The sequence below is a fragment of the Crassostrea angulata genome, chromosome 5 (genome assembly GCF_025612915.1).
Source record: "Crassostrea angulata isolate pt1a10 chromosome 5, ASM2561291v2, whole genome shotgun sequence".
In the NCBI taxonomy this organism is placed as follows: domain Eukaryota; kingdom Metazoa; phylum Mollusca; class Bivalvia; order Ostreida; family Ostreidae; genus Magallana; species Magallana angulata.
In genome coordinates this window covers 23475608-23503374 of record NC_069115.1, presented here as the reverse complement: position 1 = coordinate 23503374, position 27767 = coordinate 23475608, and the positions used below count along the sequence as shown (strand labels likewise).

The window sequence follows — 27767 nt, the reverse complement described above, 5'->3', positions numbered from 1 at the left end:
ATATCATTGATTTTAAAATAAATAAACATCGACAAAATCAACTCTCATCAGTTCTTCAGTACTTTGATATTAGAATCTAATTATCACGTTCATAAACAATCTGCTGTGATAAATCAATTTCAGGTTCTACACGAGAAGAATACAAAGATGATCTGAAAAAGAAATCAAAGGCCGGAACGGCCACAAAGGCGTCGAGCTGACATTTTCTTTTATATAGATTGATAAAATGATATCAATAATTTGAATTTTTGTACTAATAGTCGTATATCAAATAATACATATTAGAATAAAAAAAGTAAATGAATTATGTTTTGCGTTCTTTAAAAACAAAAATCACAATATTTCCATATATAATATGTTGTGATGAGTTTATAATACAATAACTCATCATAGATACAAAAATCAAAGAAATTTCAAAGTTAAAAAAAAATTATATAATTATGTATTTTCTTTCTGCTTTAAACAGTCTTTGAACAATTTTCAAGGTGAATACATTGATAACAGTGTGTCTCTAACTATAATAATAAAACACACTTTTATTTATTTCAATTCCCGTTTGAAACAAGATTACCTATGGTATGGTTGTTTACAAACAAATCCACAACACGTGCTATTTTTTGCTCGACCAAACCGACTGCATTATCGTGTTTATTTATTGCAACAAAATCACTAGATACGTTTATCGCTTCAATTCATTTTGGAGGCCGTGCCCGATAACAAATAAATTTACATATCAAATTTTATTTCTATCGGGCACGGTCTCCAGTTAACATGTAATCGATAAACTAAAATAATATTTAGTAATGTTTACACTTTTTGTATTCATCCGCCATTCTTGAATAGGCAAATTTATACTTATGCAAAGAGTTATCAATAACCAGGGAGGCAAGGTTGGATTTTTTGAACACAATGTAGTTGAATAAATGGAATAAAAATCTTGTAATACGTTTAATACTTTAAGGAACTTATTTTTTTGTGCGCATTTAAAAGGCGGTGCAGTGCATGAATTTTTGGACGGTTGCCAATCCAGACGATCGCTAGAAGGCTGCCGAGCATTAGCTCGACGCCTTAAAAAAATATACTCCGTCGATATCTTAATGATATGCAATTTACTTATAAATTACTTATCAAATAAACTGATATGATTATCATGAAACTATTTCATTTTCAAATTCATACAAGTGGATGTAAAGGATGTGAATAAAGAATATTTTCTACACTGAATTTTATAGTTTTGTATATAGATGTATTACCATGTAGAAAGATTTGACTTTATTCTGAAGGTAAAAGCAATTACAAACTTTACCTTTTGGATTTATATTTGTAAAGTTTGTAGCCTAGCAAAGCTATCCCAAGTAAAGCACCTTTCAACATCACTGCAGTGATTGCCACTTTCCATAGGCTTATTGTGCATGGACATGGCTTTCCAACCAAAGATGGAGTTCAATCGTAATATGTTCCACAGGCACAGTCACACGAATCTTCAACCGTAAAACGGGACCAGATTTAAATACCAAACATTACCATTCATGCATTATTATGTTCACCACTTTGCCAAAAACGGTACTTACCTGCCAAAGTTAGATATACGTATGCTTGTCTGGTATTAAACTCATTTGTGGCAGAGCAAGTGTAGTTGCCTTGGTCAGTAGCATTCAGATTGTTGATAAATAATGAGGGTGAGGAGATAGATCCGCCCTGGTATTTCCCTCCTAACAGAGTGTCTATTGCAATGTCATTAAACTTCCAGGTAACAGAGATTACAGGTGGGTAGATAGAAGAGACATCGCAAATCAATGTGACGTTGTGACCTTCTACACCCGTTACTGTTGAAAGAGTCGATACTGAGATATTACCTAGAAAAGTTATGATTAAACACAATTGAAATCAAACGACTATATATGATATGGGCCTTAATTGGCCCCATAGAATAAACATCATCATTTACTGTAATTCTTTGTTTTCTTTGTACAGATATATATGTGATGTTTTTACATAATGTTCATTTTGATTCAACTGCCCACAATTTAGAAATATGACATCATAGATAACCTTTTCCCGCCATTTTTGCATTTTAAGCATTAAACAGCTTGTTTTCAAACAGTATTTCATTCAGAAAACATAGAGCGCTTGCTTGAACAAACAAGATATTTTAATCAGAGATGTATCTAGCCAAGGCTAATAAGTGCCAATTTTTTTTTTAATCATGCGCTTTTTATTTTACATTCATAAAAAGATAAGTAAACTGTCAATTTTTGACTGATTTTGATTGAATTATAGCAATAGCGTCACTTCTGACGTCATATACTGCCAGTGAGTGCAAATAAATCATATAAATAGGTGAAAAATGTGTATTTGATAATAACTCTTCTAAAAAATAACACAACATTTTATTATACCCGAAACACTTTATAAATGGCGAATTATGGGGGCCAAATTTAACTCATATATTACATATATAATATTATATATAGTTCTTTCCACCTTGTACCCCCCCCCAAAAAAAAAATTAAATAAATATGGAAATTGACTACCTGAAACTGCATTGTAAAATTGTAAAATTTTCTGTACCTATAAAATAAATATTTAACATAACACATTTACATTTGGGTACGTCCATAAAGGCCATGACTGGACTGTGGGCAGTGCCTTTGGAGTTCCTCGCAGAAAATCTGTAACTACCAATGTCATTTATTATAAAGTTGCGAATTGTTAAGGACGGGGATGGCACGGTCCCTCCGCTGTATTTATTTGAGTTGGAGGTATCAACGATGGAGGTGACACCGTTGTGTTGGAACTCCCAAAAAATACCAGTGAAATATATCGGATAACAGCTTATATTTGCATCAGTTCCAAGTTTTGTGGTTTGTCCCCTTCCGGTTCTTACGTCTGGTAATCCTAAAAAAAATATCATGACATGGCTGAAGGTATACGACTCTTGACGAATGCCATCTTTAGAAAATACACCAAAGTAACATATCATATCATTCAGTTTAGTCAAGTCTTAATAAATAATGAAACTCTTATTTTTTGTCCATCCAGAGTCTAAATTATGAAAGGAACAAGTTTATGATATTTAACTGTCATCAAAATGGAACCAATTTCATCAATATATTAACAGCATGTGTGGCAAGCGGAAAAAAACCCGAAACATCAAGGAAGACTTGGAAAGGGATTTAAAAGAAGCAATTACCGTTAAAATGTTATTGATGAATAGTTGAAGAGAATCTTCAATAAAAACATTACGAGATACATTCACTTGCTATTTGATAACTTTACCTGCCACAACATAGAGATAGATGATAAGTTTGGACTAAAAATATATTGGTTTGGTCATGTACTTTGCTTTTAATTTCAGTTTATGCAAGAAAAGTGACACAATTACATACCTGGGATGTAACAGTCTTTGCTTGTCGTATTTCCATTACAGTGACACACGTATTTACCCAACTGATCTTCGCACGTACCGCCATTTAGACAGGGGTTGCTTAAACAGTCGTCTATATCTTAATAAACAAAACCCAAACCGTGTGTTATATAAAAAGAGAGTTTTAAAAAATCATTATGATACCAAATATTCATTAGTTTGTTTATAAAACCATACATACAAGGATTGATACAAAAGTAATGTCACACAATGCACCTTGCATCTCATGGCCGCTTTATTGTATAAAAAGATAACACTTGCCCAATGAAAAATTTAATTCGAATTAAAAATTTGATTAAATTTTGTTAAAGAATTAAAACTATATTAATTTTTATAACATAATATATGCGTGACATCACTGCGTCATGAGTTTACATTTTTTAAAGAAAAGGTTTTTATTTCAGATAAATTTACATTCATCAAAATTTGAAAAAGATATGTCATAGACGTTTTTTTGTTTCCCCCCCAAAAAATGTCTGTTTTTATAGCGGGAACGTTACCGTCTATTTTGGATAACTACATGTATGCGGGGCCTTTTTCTTAGATAAGGGAATACAAGTGTTGGACATGCAAATATTGATACGATTCAATTTTTGCTTTGATAGAAACAATTTAAAAGAAAATACACTGAGATTGCTTTATCAACCTAAACGCGAGAACGAATAAATAGGTACCATAGGCGTCGGAACTGGGAGGGGGGGGGGCTAGGGGGGCTTAGCCCACCCCCCACTTTTTTTGCAAAGTTATACCTAGCTATTAGAAACATAGCATGATAGACGGTTCAGCCCCCCCCCCTACTTTTTTCGCAGGAAAGATTATTGTACCTAAATTTACCCTGAAAGACTTGAAAGAAGTGATAATTATGATATTAACACATTATATACTGTGGAATCATTTAAATTCATAGAAGCCAATTATCGTGGGTTGTGGGATTTTTATTCGTGGGGATTTAATTCTTGGATGGGTCGCTTTTCAGTTTCAATAAGAAAAGTAACTTTTTTCAAAATTTGTTTTCGTCGAGGATGTGAATTCGTGGGTTAGGAAGTCGGACAAACCTGTCTCTTTACAAGATCGGAACCGAAATATAGTCAGAAACATTAATTAAACCGTCTTCCACTTATGAGCTTTATTTCTGAGACAAGACTATAGTTGGAAGTAAGCTGTTGGCAGTAAGCAGTAAGCAGCTGGCAGCTGACAGTTGGCTCTCGATTATGGAATTCCATAGGTATCAGACACGTGGCGATTTCAATGATGAAAAAACATCATATTACTGTTTTAAAATTCTATTATTGAACAATTTTTAAAAAAATACTTTAAAAATAAATATTGTAAAATTCCTTTTCGGTTTACATAGAGTAATTATGGATAAAGATGACAAAATGTTAATCTTTGCACGATGGATGTTACAAAACACATTTTTTAAAACATAATTATTTATCAGTTTAATCATACTTTGGGTCTCTAAGCGACGGCCCCTATTGTCATCCTCTGAAAAAATCCTGCAAGCCTACACTATACTTTCATATGAGACGGAACCGGCTTTTACTTAGAAACAGGGTGGGAAATTTTACAAACCAGACGTATATACATCTATCATAGTGTCATTTTGACCCTCAAATATATTTTTCTATTTTTGCTCATTTCAAAATATATTTTATATTTTTAATTATATTGACCAGATTAGATATATTATTTGCTCAGTTCAGTTCAGTTTATTTTCACTCAACACCATATAATGGTACAAGAGGTACATAAGAAGAACAAACATATTTACATATATACAATATAGTTGTAAAGTTCATGAATGTAAGTGGGGTGAACGAACAGTATGATTAATTTTTGAAATAAAGAAACACAGTTTTCTTAATGTGATATAATCGACTGAAGACATGATTTCATAAAACTTTTTAGTGTTAGGAGAAGAACAGTAAAATGTATCTAAAAACTGACTTCGTAATTTACTTAATTAATGCCTTGCATTCTAATATAACATGAAATTCATCACCAATTTTGTTACAATTACACAAATTACAATAACGTTTACTTCTTTCAACAATACCCCACCTTCCTATTTCAACCGGAAGATGATGATTTGTAGTTCTAAACTTAACTAATATTTTTCTTAATTTACTGGGTAACTAGAGTAAGTAGCGTCCACATTCAAAATTTGTTTTATAAATTCTATATATAACACCCTTAGTCGATTCCTGAATATCATTATGCCATTTTTGTAAAAATTTATCTCTTAACCTTTGGTTAATAGTTGTCTTAATCCAACTGGAGTTATAATGGTACGATTCATGATCACACCATAAATTTGAAAGCCCACATTTATCTAAAACATTTTTTAAAGAGCATAGCCATGGATTTAATATTTGTCCCTTATCAAAAAGAATACGTACATACATATATATGATTTTGCTTAACTTGTTTTCACTGCTATTGATTATGTTGGCCCAGAATGAAATCATTCTAGTAAAAATGGTTATATACAGAAGAAATCGTCTAGTTTCACCATATACCATGTAACTAGGTGTACAACTTTTCAGATTAAGTATATGTTTCAAATATTTTAAATGGACACGTTCAATAATCTCAATATTTTCATAACCCCAAACTTCGCATGCATACAATAAAACTGGTACAACAATTTTATCAAATAAATCTAATTGACACTCAATAGGTAAATTAAAAGTTCTTATCTTCCATATAACTCCATACATTGATTTCTGTACATGTGCTTGCTCACATAGCCGTTTTTTTGCTTTGAAAAATGAACCTGTTCTTGAGAAAATTACACCGAGATAATTAAATTCCTCAACTATTTCAATAGGTAAACCATTATATGAAAAGACATATTTGGGTTGACGACCTTTAGAAAATACAACAATTTTTGTTTTACAAATATTAACAGTAAGTTTCCACGTATCACAGTATCTATAGAATTCATTAAGGGCAAACTGTAAGTCGTTTGCAGACTCAGCTAAAATAACAGTATCGTCTGCATAAAACAGGATAAACATTTTTAAATATAAAAAAGTTCCTTTTCAATTCCCTCAGTAATTGTAGACAGTCCAGTTATGTTTTATCTAACAAATAATCTTCTAGATCATTTATATACAAGGAAAACAAGAATGGAGATAAACTTTCTCCTTGTCGTACACCGACATTACAAGTAAAAAGATCAGATGAAAAACCATTAATACATATTTTTGATTTTATACCTTTGTACATGTTTTTATGTATGTAAAACATTTACCATTTATTCCACTTTTAAGAAGTTTGTACCAGAGCCCATCCCTCCATACTGTATCAAAAGCTTGTTTGAAATCTACAAATGCACAGAATAATTTCTTTTTACTGTTGATCAGTGTGTGTGTTAAAAACTGCAGAACTAGAATATTGTCAAGCGTGGAAAACCCTTTCCTTAATCCCGCCTGACTTTCTTTAATAAGTGAAATATCATCTGCAAAATGTTCAATGCGTGTTCCTAAAATATTAGTAAATACTTTCCCTAAGCAACTTAATAAAGTGATTGGTCTATAATTTTCTGGATTAGATGGGTCACCCTTATTTTTATATATTGGTCTAATAATGCCTATTAACCATTCCTCTGGGACAATACCAGTATCAAAAATAATGTTGAACAAGTTTTCATACAGTGGTAAAAAATTCGACATTGTAGTTTTAATGTGTTCGTTCATAACATTGTCATAGCCAGGGGCTTTGTTGTTTTTTAAACTATTAATTGAATTCACAATCTCTGCCCTAGTGATAGGGCTATTAAGTAATTCATTCACCGTATCCGATTGATCAATAATATTATCACATGTTTCAGCGCCTTCATTTTCATTCAATATTTTAAAAAAATTATACAATGTATCAATATCCGCAGAACATTTTTTTATCTTAATATTTGAATTGTTAAGAATGTTCCAGTATTCTCTAGTATTCGACGCACGTAGATTCTGCAATTTATTTGATAAGTCCTTTCTGTATTTCTTTAAGGATTCGTCCATAACTGTTTTATAATGTTTACTTGTTAACTTTAAGGTGGCCTTATTTTCTGTAGATTGATTGCGGCTGTGCATACGCTTCGCTAAATGAAATTTCTTCCTTGCTGTCTTACATTTGGAGTTAAACCATGGTTTATCCTTGGAATTTACAGGAGCACTATGTTTTTTCCCAAAAGATTGTTCTGCCGTTGTAATGAATAATTTACACAATTTTGTCATCACCGTTTTAATATTTTCCTCATTCACGGTATTTGATGTCTTTAAATGTAATAGTTCGTCAGTGATCCTTTCGACGGTGGAGTGATCTAACTTTTCACGGAAAACGTCTGCATTGTTTGCTGACCAAAGTTTCACAGTTGGTTGGTTTTTCGCAGGTAAAGAATTAACAATTGAAGCGGTGACATTTATCTTGATAGAAACAGATATAGGCTTATGTACATCAGAAAATAAATTACAAAATTCTAGAACTTGAAAATTACATAGATACTGAAACAGCTCTAGACTACATAAAACATAATCTACGGTACTACTGTTTTTGCACGTGAGTGCACCAACACCAATATCATTACCAACTCGACCATTTGCAATAAAAAAATTGGTATATTTACAGAAGTCTATCATCTTATAACCAAAATCATTACATACAGTATCCATGGCAGCTCTAGAAATAGGGATTCCTAAAGTTTCAAAATAAGAGGCGCAATCAATGTTTTCAGTAACAACATTATGTTGTTTTACATTTGTTAAAAAATCATCAGGTTCAACAAAATCACCAAGACGACCAACTCGGGAGTTAAAATCTCCCATGCAACAAAAATAATTCGAGTCTTTAGAGAAATTAAAAAGCTCTTGTTCTATTTCCATAAAACTGTCATTAGATGAATATTTGCTAGCCTCTGGAGGTATGTAAACAACTCCACAGATTACATCTTTATCAATGTTGAATAAAACCTTGCTTATCTTTAGCCACATAATAAATTTACAATCAGTATCTATTACAGTTATATGTTTCGCAATATTGCCTTTGATAGCTACGATTATCCCGCCCGATCTAGTGTTTGAGAGTTTGTGTCTATTTTTCATATAGGTTACAAAGCCGGGTATTTGTATAGAATCAGTATCATCTGTTTTGGTTTCTGTGAAACTTAAAATATCATATTCAGAAATAAGGTTTGCAAATTCAGCGTAATGAAGTCTATTTTTTAGTCCACATACATTTAAAATCATGTCAACGCGGATTTAGGTAAAGAAAGGCCTTAGGCCATTTGACAGTACTTTTCGTAAAAAGTTGTGAAATCAATTAGTGCCATTTTAAGTAATCAAAACTAAGTTATCTAGATTCATCTGTCGAAGGATTCCTGTTTTCTTTATTACGTAATAGTCATTGTAATGCAAAGCCCTCGTGTCAAACCGTTTCTTTGATGTCGAGAATGAGTTTAATTTCCCTCACGGCTTTTTGGAACAATAAATGGCAAGAATAACTCAACACCGGGACAGGGGACGCTATAGGGTTTTTGTCCGATCATTTTTGCGACGGACATCAACCAATAAACATATAATTTTATATTGTCTCCTGTCCTGTGTCTCAGGTATGTAGATTTTATTTGTTCTTTGTATTTTTTATTTTTTTATCACATTTATAGACAACTGGTTATGCTGCTGAACTTTTAAGTAATGATTTAATATCATCAAATTGTGTCATGAGAATTTTGCATTTAGCTGTATTATTTTTAAATTACCCGTAAGGTTTATCTCACTTACATGTAGGTAATGTGTAAGAATCAAGTAACAACATTTATTTATTTAGCTTACTGTATATATTTTTGATTAGAAACTGATTTTTAAGTTTAAGCACCTTTCGGATATTGTATATCCGCCACATACAGGTTTTACATTTAGTTATGTAAACACTACATTTTGTGCAAACGCGCAGCCCATCTTGCTGTTTTCCTTATTTTTTCGTTACAAAAAGAAATATGCAGAAAGTATCAATATAAGTGAACTTGTCCTGTGATACTGAACATCTGATCAGGCTTTATTTGTTTAATGTTGTTTGTAAGTTAAGGTATAATTTAGTACTTGTACACTCATGCTCAATGTTGAGAAAATGCGAGTTAAGATGTATATGTGTTAAGCTTAACCATAGTCAGTGTTTGTATATAGTAGATTAGGTTTTACAATGATGTTTGTCATCTTTGTTAGCTCCACCTTTTTGGATAAATCCGGAAGTTAGGGTTTTGTATTGTTGCTCTCTGTAAGCCAGTCCCCCCCCCTTTTTGTGTGAAACCGGAAGTCACTGTCATCCGAGTTGTGTTCAAATTTAACAGAGGGCCTGATTATTTACGTAATATTATTCCTAACAAGAGGGAAAATATATCGCGATACAACACACGAAACAAGGATCAGTTTAATGTTCCTAAGTGGAGGTTAGATTTACTTTAAAAAATCATTTGTACCCAACGCTGTCAATCAATGGAATTCACTAAATATAGAACAGCTGTAGAAGCCAGAACAGCCACCTCAATCAATTTGTTTTGCAAACATATGCCTAAAGTTACGAAAACCCCTATTTATTTTTGTCCCCCGCCGCAACGCGGTGCGGGGACATAGAAATGCCGGGCGTCCGTCCGTGTGTCCGTATGTCCGTCCGTCACACTTTTTTGTAAGCGCTCTCATGCCTTCAAATTTTGACGGATTTTCATTAAATTTATACCAAATGTTTATACCACTATTACCTTGGTCAAGTTCGAAAATCAGCATTGGTCGATACTTTTTGTTGGAGTTATGGGACTTCGACCACAATAATGACTCCGTTTTATCCAAAAATTGACCTTGTAAGCGCTCTCATGCCTACAAATTTTGACGGATTTTCATTAAATTTATACCAAATGTTTATACCACTAATACCTTGGTCAAGTTAGAAAATCAGCATTGGTCGATACTTTTTGTTGGAGTTATGGGACTTTGACCACAATAATGACTCTGTTTTATCCAAAAATTGACCTTGTAAGCGCTCTCATGCCTACAAATTTTGACCGATTTTCATTTGTTTATACCACTAATACTTTGGTCAAATTTTAAAATCAGCATTGGTCGATACTTTTTGTTGGAGTTATGAGACTTTGACCACTATAATGACTCCGTTTTATCCAAAAGTTGACCTTGTAAGCGCTCTCATGCCTACACATTTTGACGGATTTTCATTAAATTTATACCAAATGTTCATACCACTAATACCTTGGTCAAGTTCCTAAATCAGCCTTGGTCGATAGACTCGATACTAGTATACTGCTTGACCGGCGGGGGACCCAGGAATTCTATTCTTGTTCTTGCCCCATATGCTATGTAATAGTGTTTATATAAATGCTCAGTACTGCCTCGCACCTATGGTGACCAGTTCACCCTTTAGCTCAGTCAGTAGAGCGGGGGGAAAGGGGGGGGGGCTTGATCCTATCTCCCATCCCTGTGTCTATACTTTTTATACTTTTGACTACACATACAGAAATGACTCAGAATTAGTAAAAACAAGATTGCTAATAAAAATACATTTATGTAACAGTTATTTTATTCTTTCAGAAATCATCTAAAATATCAACAAGGTGTCTGACCATGTACCCCCTTACTTGGGCCCAGGATGTGTTACGGTGTCATCTCTGTGAGACCCCGGGCCCCCCTATGTACTGTGACATTTGTCATATACATCTGTGTGTAGCTTGCGTTGGAAAACATCTCTTAGATGAATCCAAAGAACACAAAGTTGTGCCATTTAAGAAGAGGGGACTAAATCCTAAATGTTCCAAACATTCCACACAATTATGTGACCTTCATTGTGAACAATGTAACATTCCTATTTGTGTGGAGTGTGTTTCCTCTAATGAACATCTAGGACACAAGCAAGTTGGCATTTTAAAAATTTTGGATACCAAGAGAGAAGCCTTAAAAAAAGATCTACAAGAATTAGAAAATTCCATTTATCCTAAATACCAAGAGATTGCATCTAACATCCCAGTTCAGAAAACTGATCTAAATAAAAATTCAAAGAAATTAACAACAGCTCTAAACAAACATGGAGAAGACTTGCACAGAGAAATAGACATTGCCATCAAGAAACTGAAATCTGACGTGGATGAAATGGAATCCAAACACCTGGTTGTCCTGAATAAGCAGGAAAATGAAATCAAACACACCATTTCTGAAATCACAGAGTGCATTGCTGATCTGAAGAAATTACTAAACTCCAATGATGTCAGCCTTGTCTCTACCTACCAATCCAGGATTGCTGAATTCAGAAGATTGTCTCTTAAACTCACAGTTTCCTTGCCAAGATTCACCCCTCAGAAGATTAACAAAAAACAGATTTCTCAGCAGATTGGTTCTCTGTCAGCATTATCTATCAAAACAGAAGAACAAGTCTACACAATGGATTCTCCTGGTGCTGAGTCCTCTCCCCCGGACAGACCACTCATTGATCTACCACGGATCATCACAGAAATAAACACAGAGTATGGAAAATCTAATAAATTATACAGTGTGTCCTGTCTGAGTGATGATGAGGTATGGACGAGTGGTAAGGACAACATGATTAGACTCTACAACCTCCACAGTAAACTAGTGAATTCCATCCAAACCAAGTCAGGGAACACACCAATAGACCTAGCAGAGACACAGAGTGGTGAACTAGTTTATACTGATGTCTATGATAAAACTGTGAACATAGTGAAGAATACACAGATACAGACAGTGATCAGACTATGGGTTTGGAGACCTCTCTATGTCTGTGGTACCTCCTCTGGTGACCTCCTGGTTGTCATGATCACTAATGATGAGAAACAAGCAAAAGTTGTGCGTTACTCAGGCTCCACAAAGAAACAAACGATTCAATATGATGACAAAGGACAACCTCTCTATTCATCTGATACTAACTCTAAATACATCAGAGAGAACAAGAATCTTGATATCTGTGTAGCTGACAGTGGAACCTGTGCAGTAGTGGTGGTCAATCAGACAGGGAAACTCCGGTTTACATACACCGGTCCTCCCTCCACTACCAAGGAACCATTTGAACCAGTCGGCATCACTACAGACAGCCAGAGTCGAATCCTGACAGCAGACTTTAACAATCACTGTATCCACATCCTGGATCAGGACGGACAGTTCCTCCGCTACATTGACAACTGTCATTTACAGAGTGCATTTGGGTTATGTGTGGACACCAGAGACAACCTCTTTGTGGCTGAGAGGGACACAGGTAAAGTGAAGAAAATCCAGTATTACATGTAAAAAAAACCTGTGATCATAATTCTAAATGTCTACAAAGTGACAAATTGAACATCAAATGTCAATGTAAATAAACTGATTTTGTTTAAATCTTGTAATAAATTAACAAACTATCTACGATTATATTAAATACATGTTATGTATTACCAAACTGTATTTATTTGTTATGTTTGATCAAACTGTGGTGACTGTCACAATTCAGAGACTGTATTGCTCATGTAAATATGATTCCTACCTGAATATTTTACATGTAATTAAAGTGGTTAATATATATGTAAATAAATGTAAATAATCAGTACTTTGTTGATGTGGTTTCTTATATTATACCATTAAAGGCTGTTGACATTTGCAAACATTTCTTATTCTTAGGTATACATGTAGATAGTTCTCTAACTATAGTGAAATGAAATACGTGTGCATGTATAATTATAAAATTGATATAACTATTCAATAGATATATAGGAGAACTTGTCTTAATTTTGAAAAGAAATGTTTACATTATCAAGTGCCTTGGGATCAATATTTCAGAATATTTAAATATTATCATGATTATAGATTTCAGACTTGTTGCCGGTAATAACAGACTTCTTGACACTAATTCAAAAATTTACACAGATGCTGGAATTTGACATTGAGTACTTTAGATCACAAATTTCCTGATAATTAAAAGATCTTGGATACTATATTTGATTCGAAGTTAATTTTACATAGGTCCTGCCTTTCTTTTGCAAAAATAGACAAAATTATAATCAATCGATGAATTAATCATTCATTTTTTTTTTAAATCTCGCTGCTAATTTAGTGTTTTAATCTGGAAAAAATTTACATCTAGGCAAAATCTGTACAAGTTTTAATGTTATTTAAAAATCAATAAGAATAATTTACTTCTAAATGGGTTTCAGTGACTTAAGTTTGATGTGTATCTTAAATAAAAAGGATTCTAAACATATTATATGATATTGCTTAGTCTATTGCGATTTCCTAAATTTAAAGTGGTCATCTAATCCTTTTAAGGTAGTAGTATACTAGCTGGATACTTGGTTATAAATTAAAGAATTCATTATATTTGATTGTACAACACCTTGTCTATCAATTCACATAACTGTTTTATTTTATTTTTCTTTTACTCCTAAATGGATTTCAGCGATTCAAGGTTTGAGGTGTAGCTAAAAAAGGATTCTATTAAAGAGATTATATGATATTAATTGCTGTGTCAATTGTGATTTCCTAAATCAATAATGGTCATCTACTCCTTTTAAGGTACCAGTATATACTGTCTAGTTTGATACTCGGCTATATAGCAAAGAATTCATTATATAACATTTTTGAATAAGTTTTCTCGTTATGTCACAAATGAGATTTTATTACTATGCCCTGAAAATTGCTGAATCACACCGGTAACAGTTATATTGCCCTCCCAGAAACAGTTATATTTCACAGGAAATAGTTATATTGCCCTCCCGAAATTGTATCACCATCGCGTGCAAGAATTCTGCATATTAATTACGTCGGGTTCGAAATTCAACGAGTCAGTTGCTAAGCAAACGTAAACAGATCCGCGAATTTCAAACATGTCAGGCCAACATCTGCGGTTTGTTCATCTTAATTCAGATGATCTCGATAGTTTAATTGATGAAAAAATTCGGCAAATACGACAAAAGTGATAAACTCAAGCGTGAGTGTTTTAAAAACATTTTCCTCTGCCTTGTGAATTAAATAAATATGTTGATAACCCGAGTTTGATTTGCCTTCGGCATCGGGCGACATAACACTCCAGGGCTTTCCTGTCACCTCGGGTAAAATATTCCGGTATGTCGCCCTCGAAGCCATGTAATATATGTATAATATTTTCCTGTGAATAATACCTATTCAAAAATGCCTCAAAATATGAGAATTAACCTTATTTTTCCGCTGGTTGCCATAGCAACGGTTTTCAATATTGATTTATAAATTCTGAATTTCACGATCAGAATAGTGTGCACAGAAATGCAAGATTTGCATTTTAAATTCAGATGAAATGAAGAAATCATATTGTGAAATTTCTCTTTAGTTACCATGGATGACTTTTAAAACGTGCGTTTATAATATATGTGTTTGTTTCTATTGAAAAATAACAAACTTCTTCATAATACATTCTACCCTGGAAACCCCAAATTGTTGTCATTACTCACAAAATGTTCTTGAATAAGCATAGAAATGCCATTTTAAAATCTTTTCGCTATGTTACCATGGCAACGGGACCACATAGCATCAAAGAAATTGTGTTAGTTTTTTTTCTAAGTCTGTCAAACTGAAAAGTATGAAAAACATCTGTGACTATGATCAAGGGATCGCGATAATTTTATTTGTCGTGGGGGGGGGGGGGGGGGAGCGGATCCCCCTCTCCCAACCTGATTCCCTCTAGATCCGCGTATGAATATACTGAATACTGTACCACCTTCCCACATACATGTATATATAGTGACGACTTGTAGCTTCAAGAAAACACAATCATGAATTTTTCATTTTATTTTTCAAGCTTATCTACCCTTGTACATGGAGAAGTGGTTGTCACGTCATTTAGGCATTTACAAGTTGTATGATAAGCATAGGCGTCGGAACCGGGGGGGGGGGGGGGGCTAGGGGGGCTTAGCCCCCCACTTTTTTTTCAAAGTTATACCTAACCATTAGAAACATAGCATGATAGAGGGTTCAGCCCCCCCCCCCCCATTTTTCTCGCAGGAAAGATTATTGTTCCTAAATTTACCTTGAAAGATTGAGAAGTTGGATTCAGAAGCATACTAGCCCCCCCCCCCCCCCCCCCCCCCCACAGATTAGGAATTTCATGATTTTGGAAGAAAAAAATTGGGTAAGTAAGTTTTTTTTCTTTTGGAAGTATAGGTATACCCCCCCCCCCCCCCCCACCCCCACGGATTAGGATTTCCATGATTTTGGGAATTACTTTTTTCTCATTATTTCTGAGGATTAGTCTAGCCCCCCCCCCCCCCACTTTCAATTTGCTTCCGACGCCAGTGGGCACCCTTAACGTAGTTCCAATGTCTATTTAAAAGAATATGTCATATAGTGATACGATTCAGTTTTTGCTTTGATAGAAACAAATTAGAAGAAAAAGCACAGGAATTGATTTATCAACCTAAACGCGAGAACGAGTAAAAAGGTACCCTTAACGTAGTTCCAATGTCTATATAAAATAATATGTCATGTTGATAAATAAATAAGATAGTCGGAAAACATCTGCTCTGAAGGATTAATAAAGCTAGGTTCTTATGTCCTCAGCTACATTATAAACACAGGACGAAAAACCACCTTTAAGCAAGTCCTTAAAGGTGACTTAAAGGAGCTTAAAGGCTATACGACCTTTAAGCCGCCTTTAATTCACCTTTAAGCAAGTGCTTATAGGTCCTTAATGTCCAAACTTCTTTAAGCCACCTTTAAGCATCTTTAAGTGGCATTTACGCTCTCTTTACACTGCCTTTACACTGTCTTTAAGAGGCCTTTAAGTCAAAATTGATCAAGCTGAACAATAAACACAAAAATGCAAAAGCTCTTTTATAGAGATGGAAGGGGGTCATCCGAGTGATAATATAATTTCCAAGGAAGGGGGGGGGGGTGTTCCAGGCGGTTTTAATCGTCGCTCCATTAAACACAGATCGCTATCATCAGCACCGCTCCGATGGACACAGATTGCCGTTATAAAATTCTTTATAATTTTTGGGGGGTTTCAAAATTATTGTAGGGATGAGCGCAGTCTCTGTATCTTAATATGTGCATAAAACTAATTAAAGTATGTTTGTTTCCTATTATAAATTAATCAGTGAAAAAAATATCTCTCTCTCTCTCTCTCTCTCAGTTCATCCGGTTATTAAACAAAATAAAGATAATGAACCAAAAATGCATGATTTAATTTGTTAATCGGTTTAAGGTTTGTATTTTTTTTTCAATTTTCATTATTTCTAACTCTAGATCTGCTAGATACATGTTAAAGATGAAAAGACTCTCAACTGCCTTTGTTATATCGGGCAGGATATTACTGCTTTGTTTGTCTAGACATAGTTTTGTTCGTTTGTGTATATCTAATTAGAGTCTATTGTTTGTACAACTTAAAAAAAACCCTGGAACTAACACAGAATATACAAGATATACACAACAGTTGTGTCATGTGCCCAGGTGCATGTTTGTGTATATCTAATTAAAGTCTATTGTTTGTCCAAGTTAAGAAAACCCCTGGAACTAACACAGAATATACAAGATATACACAACAGGTGTGTCGTATGCCCAGGTGCACGTCAGGGTTCTAAAGGCGTTGAATTTTAGTATGTACGAGTATACGATAAGTCTAGTGAATAAAAGTTAATTTACATTTGTAATTCATTTTCAAAGTATTATTTCCTAGCTCTGGGTTTCAAAGATGTTACGTCTACAAATTAACGATACATGTATGTAAGAGTAAAATGTGGAGGCTAATTAATTAATGTACCGGTGATCATAAATAGGGGTTGATTATTTAAATATATGTATAAGGGTAAATATGTCAAATATACCCGGCCTGGCACATCATACAATTGTATGTACAAGTCATTGGCAATTGCCACATGCAGTAAATACGTCACCGGTAAGGTAATTTTGTTTGTTATAGAATTGATAGTTTATAAATCATGTACATACAATTACATGTAAATATTTAAACATATTGGAACGGCGCCGCGATCATGAAAACCTGGAAATTGCGGAAAATTGAACAAATACCCTAATAGTATCAATGCATTTAATAAAAGAAATGATTTCATTTTCTTTCTTACATTTTATAGCTATAAATAAGATGAACGTATATCTACTCGGTTTAAATTTATCAACTACATGTCAGAAAGCCTACTATAGTGAACCTTACGGTTTCCATTTAGGTATAATATATTTTTGTTCACTGAAGACCAAGTACCGTATTTTATTCTAAATACATGCATGCATGTAATTTATAAATTAGATATAATTGATTGTTACAAACTGAATGGTTTGTCAAAATCTTTTAAGTAAACACATTCAATACAGTGATTCAATATCCACTGATATATAGGATATAAAAACACTTACATATATGTAAGTTGCCGTGGCGTAGAGGATGTGTGGTGATGCTAGTAAACTAAAGGTCCCGGGTTCAATTCTCGCAATGGCTGGTTTTTTTTTTTGTGTTTTTTTTTCATTTTTCTTTCTAGAACAAAAACCGTTTTAATACCTTTTCTTTCATAAAGTTAATACATTTTGTTGGAAATTAAGCACAACATTGAATTAAATTTTTTTAATGGCTTAAAGGTGGCTTAAAGGTAGCTTAAAGGTGGCTTAAAGGTGGCTTAAAGAAGTTTGGACATTAAGGACCTATAAGTTGTCCTTAAAGGTGGCTTAAAGGTGACTTAAAGATAGTCTTTAAGCTGCCTTTAAGCCATCTTTACGCTTTCTTTAATCCACCTTTAAGCAATACATATAGCTTAAAGGTAGCTTAAAGGTGGCTTAAAGATGGTCTTTAAGCTACCTTTAAACACCTTTAAGCTATCTTTAAGGAGGACTTAAAGATGGTCATTCATCCTGTGAAAGCTACGTCCGTGACTTTTTAAGAGCGATCGATAAAACTGATCGCGCATTATATAATCCAATGTACAACTCCGTCGATCACAAAAATAGTATTTTATTTCTCAATGAAAAAAGGATTAAATTCGAATAAACAAACGCGGCCTTCTTTCTATAAAGGTTTCAATAATGAAGTACTACCAACACAAAAATGTCAAGAAATGACGTTGATATCGTGCGGCGACTATCTATACCTCACGCTCCTTAAAGATATTATATTAAGAAATAATATTAACTGCATTAACATTTTCATATCTGAACTGAAATAGGCAGATATCTCAAAGCACGAATTTTTGTCATTTATCGCCGTGTTTTCACGATTTAATCGCATTTATGACATTATTTATACATACATATTACATCATACAGTTTAAACTTTACCAAATGCATGCAATATCTGAGTTTTTTTTTCTTGATAAAATCTATAAATCTAAAAACATTCAACTGTACAATTAGAGATGATATATTTTAGGTTATCAAGAAAACCGATGCATCCATATAAAAAACAAAAAACAGATTCTAAGTCACTAAATTGATAATATTATGTTAAGAGCTAAAATAACCAACTATAAGTTTGAGCAAGTGTAGAATATTTTGAACAACGCCCTTTCTTTGGAGTTAAAATAGCACTACATCTAACACCACCATATGCACGGGCCACTAAAACCTATCAGTTGTTAGAGAAAATCGTAAAATATGTTAGCTTATTGATTTAAAGTTTCAAAATTTAAAAATATACATACGGTCTGCGCATGATCTGTCTGCAAGAATTGGTGTTATGAGTGAGAGATCAGTAAAATTATCTGTTATATACGTATAACTACTGTGTGAAGACACGTTCTGCAAGACTTGTTCATTGACTGCACCTGTCACACCAACACAGAAAATGGTGACGTTATTTTCCTTCAGTAATTTGGCTTCATTAGAAATAGAACTAATTTCATCGGTTATCAAGATAACGATTATAGCAGCATCAGAACGCGCACCCCGAGATGATGTAAATGAGTTTTGGCGCGTAACATTTAGCACATTTCCAATGTTTGCTCCTTTCTTGGAGTATTCGATAGCCGAAATAGCAGGTCGTATTTCATTTAATGATGAGTAAGGATTTAGATTGAACTCTTCCTTTGAATCATCATCGAACGAGACAACGCTGATTTGGTTGGCGTTAGGACCTATCACAAAATGCACAAGGAAGTCAAGAATGAAATTCTTCAGTATTTCAAAATTTTCTTTTCCAATTGAACCAGGCTTATCTAAGAGAATGACAATTTCTCCTTTTGACGAACATTTTCCTGAAGAAAAATGTCAGAAGTATTTCAAAAATTTCAAAAAAAATTGAGTACAATTTCTTTTTGTATATTACAATACAAACTTCAAAAATTTGAAATATAGTTAACTTAAAGTTGATTAGATTTCTACTACCTGATGTTCCTGAAATAAGTAAAATTAATATGAGTATCATTTTTGTAACTTGGAGCATATATTGTCCTTCAAATCCTCGCCGTTTATAGACATAAAACAATTTAAGCGATTTGGTAGTGTAAATTTCAAATCCATAGAAAAAGATTAGGGAACAATTCTGTGACTTGATTGTAGAGCTAATAATAAATAAATAATTGCATTTTGTAACACGTACTTTGAATATTTAATCGCTATGCATTTATATCTGTATTCAGGTAAATGAATTAAATATATTACGTAAAAGTCACGATTTAAAAAAAAACAACTCTAGTCCCTTTAAATCTATGATTTCATCACCACAGAAACCATTCTGTCTTTCATGGAGTAGCTGTTTGTTGTTTCCTTTTTGTTGTTGTTGAATTGAATGTTTAAATAATAATAAAGATATTTCAATGTATTAGAAAAAAAGATTAAGTGCACTCTAGTATAACGGCATTAAACAACAATTATTTTATTTTATTTTTATCTAACAATTTACGTCGGGAACCGTATGTTACTGACCTCATCGGGAATCAGGCGTGTGAAACTCAGTCTACCATCAGGTCTGTGCATTTTAGGTCTTACGTTTTTTTTTGCTCTTGGCACTGTCAACTCTACTGCGACCAGCCGTTGACTGCTGTGACACTTACTTTTCACGATGTCATGGAAAATAACTCCCCATTCGCTTCCACTGTGAGTTCGTTGTCATGCAATCTATTAGGCACTTATGTCCGTCTTTCAGCTTTTTGTTTAACTCTAGCCAACAAGCTGTTCCTGTTATTACATCGCATCGGATAGCCGATTCCATCTTCTCTCCACCCTAGCATATCAGTCACCTCCCGAATTAATTCACCGTGTTGCCATATATATATTTCCCAGTACCGACAGATTGGTAATTCGCTTAGTACCTACTGTTTCAAGTTTGTAGTTCGTTTAGTTTCCTCTGCGCCATACTTCAGCCTGACGCATGATGCACCCCTCTTCTGTTGCTGATTTTGTTCCACTCCTTCATTTCAAAATTCTTCAAAGGTTCTTTTTTTTGTTTGAAAGATTATCGTCGCGCACTGCAGATCTTATTCTCTTTTCATTTACAATTTAATATTTTACAAAACAAATAAAAAAAGTTTGTGTATATTATTTTTAAATGTTATACGATGATTGTTCGGAAGTTATTGTGGTTTTTACTCTTACTCCCTTGGGAAAAAAGATAAATAATGAAAAGTTCACCAGAAGGTAAACCAGGATACCTTTTATTAAGGTGATTGAAGTTAAAGACTTCATTTGTTTATGTTTTGTAACTTTTATATATCCATTGACTACAAACTTATTGTAACGTCATTTTACGTTTATCCTTGCTCTGTAGCACTTTACACATCTACACATCTTACAAACGATGGGAATACATTAACTATTCTTTATTTTTCATTTTTTTCTTTTGATTTTAAAATGGCAACTATTACATATTAATCTTCACATTCCTGCCTTTCTGTGAAACGTCTCCAATATCCATTTTGTAAGTAAAGGTATATTTTAGAACTATTGAAATCATTTTGCGTTTAAAATGTGCTTGGTATATAGCCTTTTTTTTAAATTCTAGAAAAACAATCAGTAAATAAACCCCGATTAACTGTCCCCTTGATCCCTTTCTATCGTATAGTTCTTGTTTAAGCAATTTCTTGGCCAAAAAAAGTCCTCTACTGAGATTCCTACCAATTTTTTGTGGGTATAGTCCACATATGCATTTTCCATAGGCGGTAATGTTGACGTTATGGTTCATAGCTCCGGCCCTAATTTTCGTTCAGCAACGAGGGACCTCTTGAATGAAAGCTCATCAAATTGTCTCTTCCCTGTTAAAATTTCGTGGTGTGAAATCAGATTCGTTTTCCGGCAAAATGCGTCTGTATTGAAAAACTCTGAAAATGAAAGTAAAAGTAGGGAATTTCTCAGTTTTGGAAAGGGTGTACATCAAACAATTTCAATTCTTTTCTTCAAATGATTATTCAATTTTGACACTTGTTTTTGAAATTGCAAATCCTCTTTTCTGACATGTGTCAAGCATTCTGATTTAAAATGTCCCAATAAATGTATATATGCTCTGCAAGTATAGGGACTATTTTGCTTAAAGGCACTACTTTGTTGTCCTACCGATTCTAAAAATAGTTAGAGGGAGATACCCATGTATAATTGCTGCACCGCCTTGATGACAAAATTTAATATACCGTCACAGTCAGATTTCTATTGCTTGGTAAATATTTTTGTATTCACTCTGTAATATTATGTATTGAAAAAAAGGAACTCAAAAAAGTTTAAAATGCAAATGATTCAAAACAGACAATTGATAGGAAACACAAATGTCGTTTGTACCACTAACAATTTTTTTTATTTGATTTATTATTTCCTACGTCCGAAATAACAAAACTGATTTCAATTGTCAGCAGTACTCTTTCGTTCATACTACCATACTGAATGGGTGTTGGAATATTTTTATTAGATTAATATCGTACATATAAATTTCACAAACGTAATTTTTTTTCCTGCTTATATGTCCACGAGGAAAAATCTTTCTTAAATTCAAATATATGCATCCTTATAAAAAGGATAATTTCCTTTTAATGTTTGATTTTAGCTTGAATCTTGCATGTTTATTACATAGCGTCGTTAAACGTATTGGCAACATCTTAAGTATCACAATGCTATAAAAACTCGAAATCGACTAGATTTCAAGCAATTACTATCTCAACATATTAAAAGCCAATGTTGCTCGGTTTAAGAGTAGCCTCTTATATTACATTTTAGAATTGATTTTAGTTTTCATTCTTAAATAATTTGTACATTGCACAAAGCAATATCGTCTTGCTATAAAGGAAATAAGAAATGACACAGCTCTCAAAGCATGGAAAATAGAAACTATTTTACAAATGTTTCAACATTTACCAGATAAACGGATACATAAAATGCCATTAGTTTATTTCTTAAATTTCTTTAATTTCTAATTTCTTAAATTTTCTAAAATTTAAAATTCATAACTTGAGAACTGAGGTCAGTTGTCCGTAAATAGTTCTGTCGGAATGCCAAGACGAGTTGACGACATACGGACAATTTTTGGAAAGGACTATATATGATAAGGGCCTAAAATGGCCCCCTAAAATGAACATCATCATTTTACTGTAATTCTTTGTTTTCTTTGTACAGATATATATGTGATGTTTTAATATCATGTTCATTTTGATTCAAGTGCCCACAATTTAGAAACATGGTATCATGAAGACAGCCTTTTCCCGCCATTTTTGCATTTTTAGCATAAAACAGCTTGTTTTCAAGCAGTTTTTCTTTCAGAAAACATAGAGCGCATGCTTGAACAAACAAAGTATTTCAATCAGAGATGTAACTAGCCAAGACTAATAACTGATAAAAAAATGTTCCTTTATCAAGCATGCGCTCTATGTTTCCCATTCGTTAAAAGGTAAAGAAAATGTCAATTTTTGACTGATTTTGATTGAATTATAGAAATAGCGTCACTTCTAATTAACGTCATATACTGCAAGTGAGTGCAAATAAATCAAATAAATAGGTAAAAATATTATTTATATCAACTCCTCTAAAAAATAACATAACATATTAATGTTCCCGAAACACTATGAAAAATGGCGAATTATGGGGGCCGAATTCAACTCCTATCAGATATAGGTCTTTGGAATACATGTAGTAGTCAACACACAGGAGGTATTAAGAGCCTTTAAACTGCATAATATATGCAGCTACTTTAGAACATGGACGTGAAGGCATCACCTGTGATATCAAAGATTCCTGTACTTGCTACAAACTGCACATTGTCCTATAAAGTCTTCAATGTCCTAGTTCATTTTGGGCCCAACCAACAGCTCTTGTGCTATTGTCTGTGTTTTCACTATGCCCAGGTGTGCATCCTGTAGTTTATTGAGCATTTCCTTTTTCAAGTTGATTGGCACCATGAGTCGTTGGCCTTTGTATAAATGTCCATTAATGGCACTGATTCCATCACGGTAGTTCCAGGACTGTAAGATGTTCAGTGGAACACTTGATCTGTCGAATGGCCAAACAATCAAAACGGTATTTTTCAGTGTTTGTAATGTCTCATCAGCAGCAGTCGCCTCTTTGAATTGCTGTAGTTTTGCTAGAGAAACGGGAAGTTGTGCCTTAATCGAATTAACGTCGATATTATCATCCACTAGATTCCCGGAGTCTTTTGCAGGTAAGACCGACTCAATGCATCTGAAATATGCATATCCTTCCCCGGTACATACACTAACTTCAGGTCGTAGCGTTGTAACTTCATAAGCATTCGTTGAAGTCTAGGCGTCGCTCGATACAGTGGTTTGTTGTACATCGCGACAAGGGGTTTGTGATCAGTTTCCATGGTCACCTTTCGGCCATAAATGTTGTGATGAAACTTCTCGCAGCCATATACGAGAGCTAGCATTTCACGTTCAATTCTGAGCGTACCTCTTCTGTGTCTTTGTTAAAGCTCTCGAACCGTATGCTACCGGATGTCCATCGTGGGGGAAGACTACGCAAGGGAGCTTGCGTCACCGGAAATTGTTACAGGCTTGTGCACATCATATATACTGAGTACTGGTGTGCTGGAGACTAGTTGTTTCAGTCTGTCGAAACTTTCCTGTTGAGGTGCATACCAATGCCATGTCAGGTTGCAGAAGTGTACAAAGTGGTGCAGTCACTTCAGACAGGTTCGGAATAAACTAAGCTACATATTGTACGACACCTAAAATGCGTTTGACCCCTGACTCGTCCTTTGGTGCTGGCATCTCTACTATCACTCGTACCTTCTCAGGGTCTACCTTAATACCACTGTTTGTAATTAAATGTCCGACGTACCTTACTTCAGGTACACGGAACTCCACTTTGCTCTTTTTAACTTAAAGTTCAATTAACGACATCTCTGTAGCATCTGTTGTACCAGGGAATCATGTTTAGCAATGGTCTCACCCCATACTAGGAAGTCGTCTACTATGCACCCTACGCCCTTTAAATCCAAAAGAAAACACTTTTGGTGCAGAGCTTATTCCACATGGTAAATGCAGGTATCTGTACCGACTAAACCGGATATTGAATTTCAACAGCTATGAACTGGGCTCATCAAGTCTGATGTGTCAAAATCCATGGGTTGCATCGAACTTCGAAAACGCGTTGGCTTGCAGAAGGTTTTCAATCACTTCGTCGACTGTGTTTAACTGGTGATGCTCTCTTTTAATTGCACGATTCAAGTCATTTGGGTCAATACATAGTTTTATCTTCTTGGGTTTACGCACTGTATGTAATCAGAATCCTAACTCTTAACTATTCCATCTCAAAAGTTCTTTTTTCACTTTATCACGGAGTGCGACAGGGACCTTCCTCGGTGGATGAAGATCGGAGTAACAGTGTCGTCAGTGTTGATGTGGTGCTTTCCAGAAAGTTCACCGTATCCCTTAAAAATATCTTCATACGATTACAGTAGGTTTTATTTCGACAAATCCTTGTGCTAGTGTACTCGCACATTAGATCCAATTTTCTGTGCAGGCATTCTTTCCCAGAATTGCTTGAGTATTCGCATCCACTATGTCGTACTTTTCGCCACGCAAAGAACACTCCAAAGTCTTGATAACCTTCGAAAAATTCTGTATTCTAGTTAGAGTTCCATCGTCTGGTACTCCAACAGTGTGAATTTGTAAGATGGGTCTGCCAAACAGTAGTTTGCACAATGATTCTTATTGTGACAACGATGACGTTTTCCCAAATGCAGGACACGCATCTTTCATGTGTCTTCTTCCACAATTACGATATGACCTCACATTAGTATTGTCAGGCCTTTCCAGTTTTTTGTTTTGCATGTTTTGTATGTTTACTATAATTTTGCAAGCTGACCTTTCTTCCACTTTTTGACTGGCTTATCGCCGTTACTGTTTGTTCTTCACTACCTTTCAGGAACTTTAACTGTCTCGTACTCATTTCCTGCGCCCTACACACATCTTTTGCCAATGTCAAATCAGATTCTCTGATTAAACGGGCACGACACGCTTCATCCTGAATTCCACACACTCTTCTCTCTCTGATTAATCCTTCAGATTAATTTCCAAATTCATACGGATGGTTTTAGTTTTCAGATCCGTCACATAATTGTCAATAGCTCATCCGGACCCTGGTTACGCGTGAAAAACACATGTCTTATGAACGCTACGTTTTAACGGGGTTCACAGAATTCTTTCAATATAGTTTTCAAAACATCATTTTTATCAGCATCGATATCGTCGGTTGAGATCCCAAAAGTGTTATAGACTCGGCGTGCTTCAATGCCGGCCAGTGCAAAAATGTAGCTACCTGTATGTTCTCGTTCTTCTCACCGTTTCATGTAGCCGCAAAATATATATCGAAAAATTGGATCCACTCCTTCCAATTTTCTGCAAGATTACTTCCATCGATAAATGGCCTGGAGAATTCAGTTGCTCCATAATCCTTGCGGCTTCAAACTTCTGACACCATGTAAAGTCACAACACTCAATATGGCGTTCAAACTCTTTACTGAATATGATCACGTGACAAGATGCTTACATCACAAATAATCATTTTGAAAGAGACTGTCGCTTATGTCAATAAACAAATTATAATGCAATAACATAACAATGACTGCTATGTTTTAAAAATGAAAACGTTAATTTCACATCACAATAAACAAGATATCTGTGAGCCAATGCTCACTAGTGATACCCCCGCTCTGATGTAAATATGCAAAATAAGCAAAGTCAACATTTAACAGAAAGCTGGCATCCGATTGGTACAGAAATATATCCCACAATATGGCATGCCTAAACAAATAGTGTGTTAAAATTTCAAGCATCTGCGATAAATAGCTGCTAAGAAATCTTTGAGGAAAAGTTGTTTGAAAATTTTGGCTAAAATAAACAAAGTACTCATTTAAGGTGTAATACCCCTCTGCTATTAATTTTACCATATCTTTTTAAAAAAATTTCATATTGATTTTCATGAAAGTCAATATCAATAGATTCAGTTGAAGTGATGAAGAGCTGCTAGATTTCTCAAAAATTGATTATGTGTCCAATCATGTTTAGTATGAAGAAAACTAGACATAGTGAGTAGAAAAAGCAAAATTTTACCATCGCAGCGTAAAATTAAAAATATTAAATGTATATGTAAATAATATATAGTTATATACATTGCAAATTCATATTAGAAAACATAATGAAGCAGTGCTTTTTAGTTCAGAATAGCACTTTGTTGCATAGGTTTGTAACAAAAATTGCTTTAATTAGCAAGAGTTATCTTTCTTTATCATAGACTATTGAAGATTTTACATACATATTTCACATACAGTACTTGATAAATTGCCACAGTTTCTAATTAATCAGAAATGTTTTCTGTTTTTAAATTTGGATAAGATAATAGTTCATGTGAATGGATCAATATGTTTTAGAAATGCTAAAAGTATAAAACCAGTCATGAGAGCATTTTGTTATCACACTAAAAGGGGATCAAATGAATGATCTTCCAGTAATTGGTATGATCTCAATATAGGGATATATTGTCTTGAATAAAATGTAATATTATTATTTGTTTAATTTTGTTGTCACATATCTGCTCTCTCAGATAAGAAACCCCATATTCAATTTTGAACATTTGAAATGTTATGTTTCAAACGATGATAATTAAGCCTAAGTCACGTTTTTCTCAATTATAATTCATTCACCTTTGTGAACGAGCTATAAATGGGGGGAGAGAGCAAAATTTCATCCAAAATTCTCTGGCCTAAAACATCTAACACCTACTGTTCATGTACTGAACTAGTACATAAAATTTAGTAATATTTCTAAAAAAAATTAATCCATTGGGGGAGGGAAGGGGTATACATATAAACACTGCCTCATTAAAATTTTGATAAATATAATTCGCTTCTTACATTTATTTGGTGAAAGTTTTTACTTTTTTTCACTTGC

General features: G+C 34.0%; 1 protein-coding gene and 1 pseudogene across 1 annotated transcript; one reads left to right on the top strand and one right to left on the bottom strand.

The window, feature by feature from the left end:
• Positions 1 to 70: 70 nt before the first annotated feature.
• On the bottom strand, positions 71 to 20355 carry LOC128185237 (uncharacterized). Its single transcript, XM_052854883.1, has 7 exons — positions 20301 to 20355; positions 19083 to 19634; positions 3390 to 3506; positions 2605 to 2898; positions 1572 to 1856; positions 1307 to 1481; positions 71 to 152 (listed from the first exon to the last, which is right to left on the bottom strand). The coding sequence occupies exons 1-6, from the start codon at positions 20353 to 20355 to the stop codon at positions 1444 to 1446; spliced, it is 1341 nt and encodes a 446-aa protein (XP_052710843.1). The 3' UTR covers positions 71 to 152; positions 1307 to 1443.
• On the top strand, positions 11078 to 13060 carry LOC128185584 (uncharacterized; annotated as a pseudogene).
• Positions 20356 to 27767: the final 7412 nt, after the last annotated feature.

What these genes read in the sequence shown, in the direction of transcription:
- LOC128185237 (XM_052854883.1), bottom strand. Translation starts at nt 20,355, where the DNA reads ATGCACAGACCTGATGGTAGACTGAGTTTCACACGCCTGATTCCCGAT. An exon ending in AGACAGATCATGCGCAGACC is followed by an intron (nt 3,507 to 19,082) that starts GTATGTATATTT and finishes TTGTTTATTAAG; the next exon opens with ATATAGACGACTGTTTAAGC. An exon ending in CTTTATGGACGTACCCAAAT is followed by an intron (nt 1,857 to 2,604) that starts GTAAATGTGTTA and finishes TAACTTTTCTAG; the next exon opens with GTAATATCTCAGTATCGACT.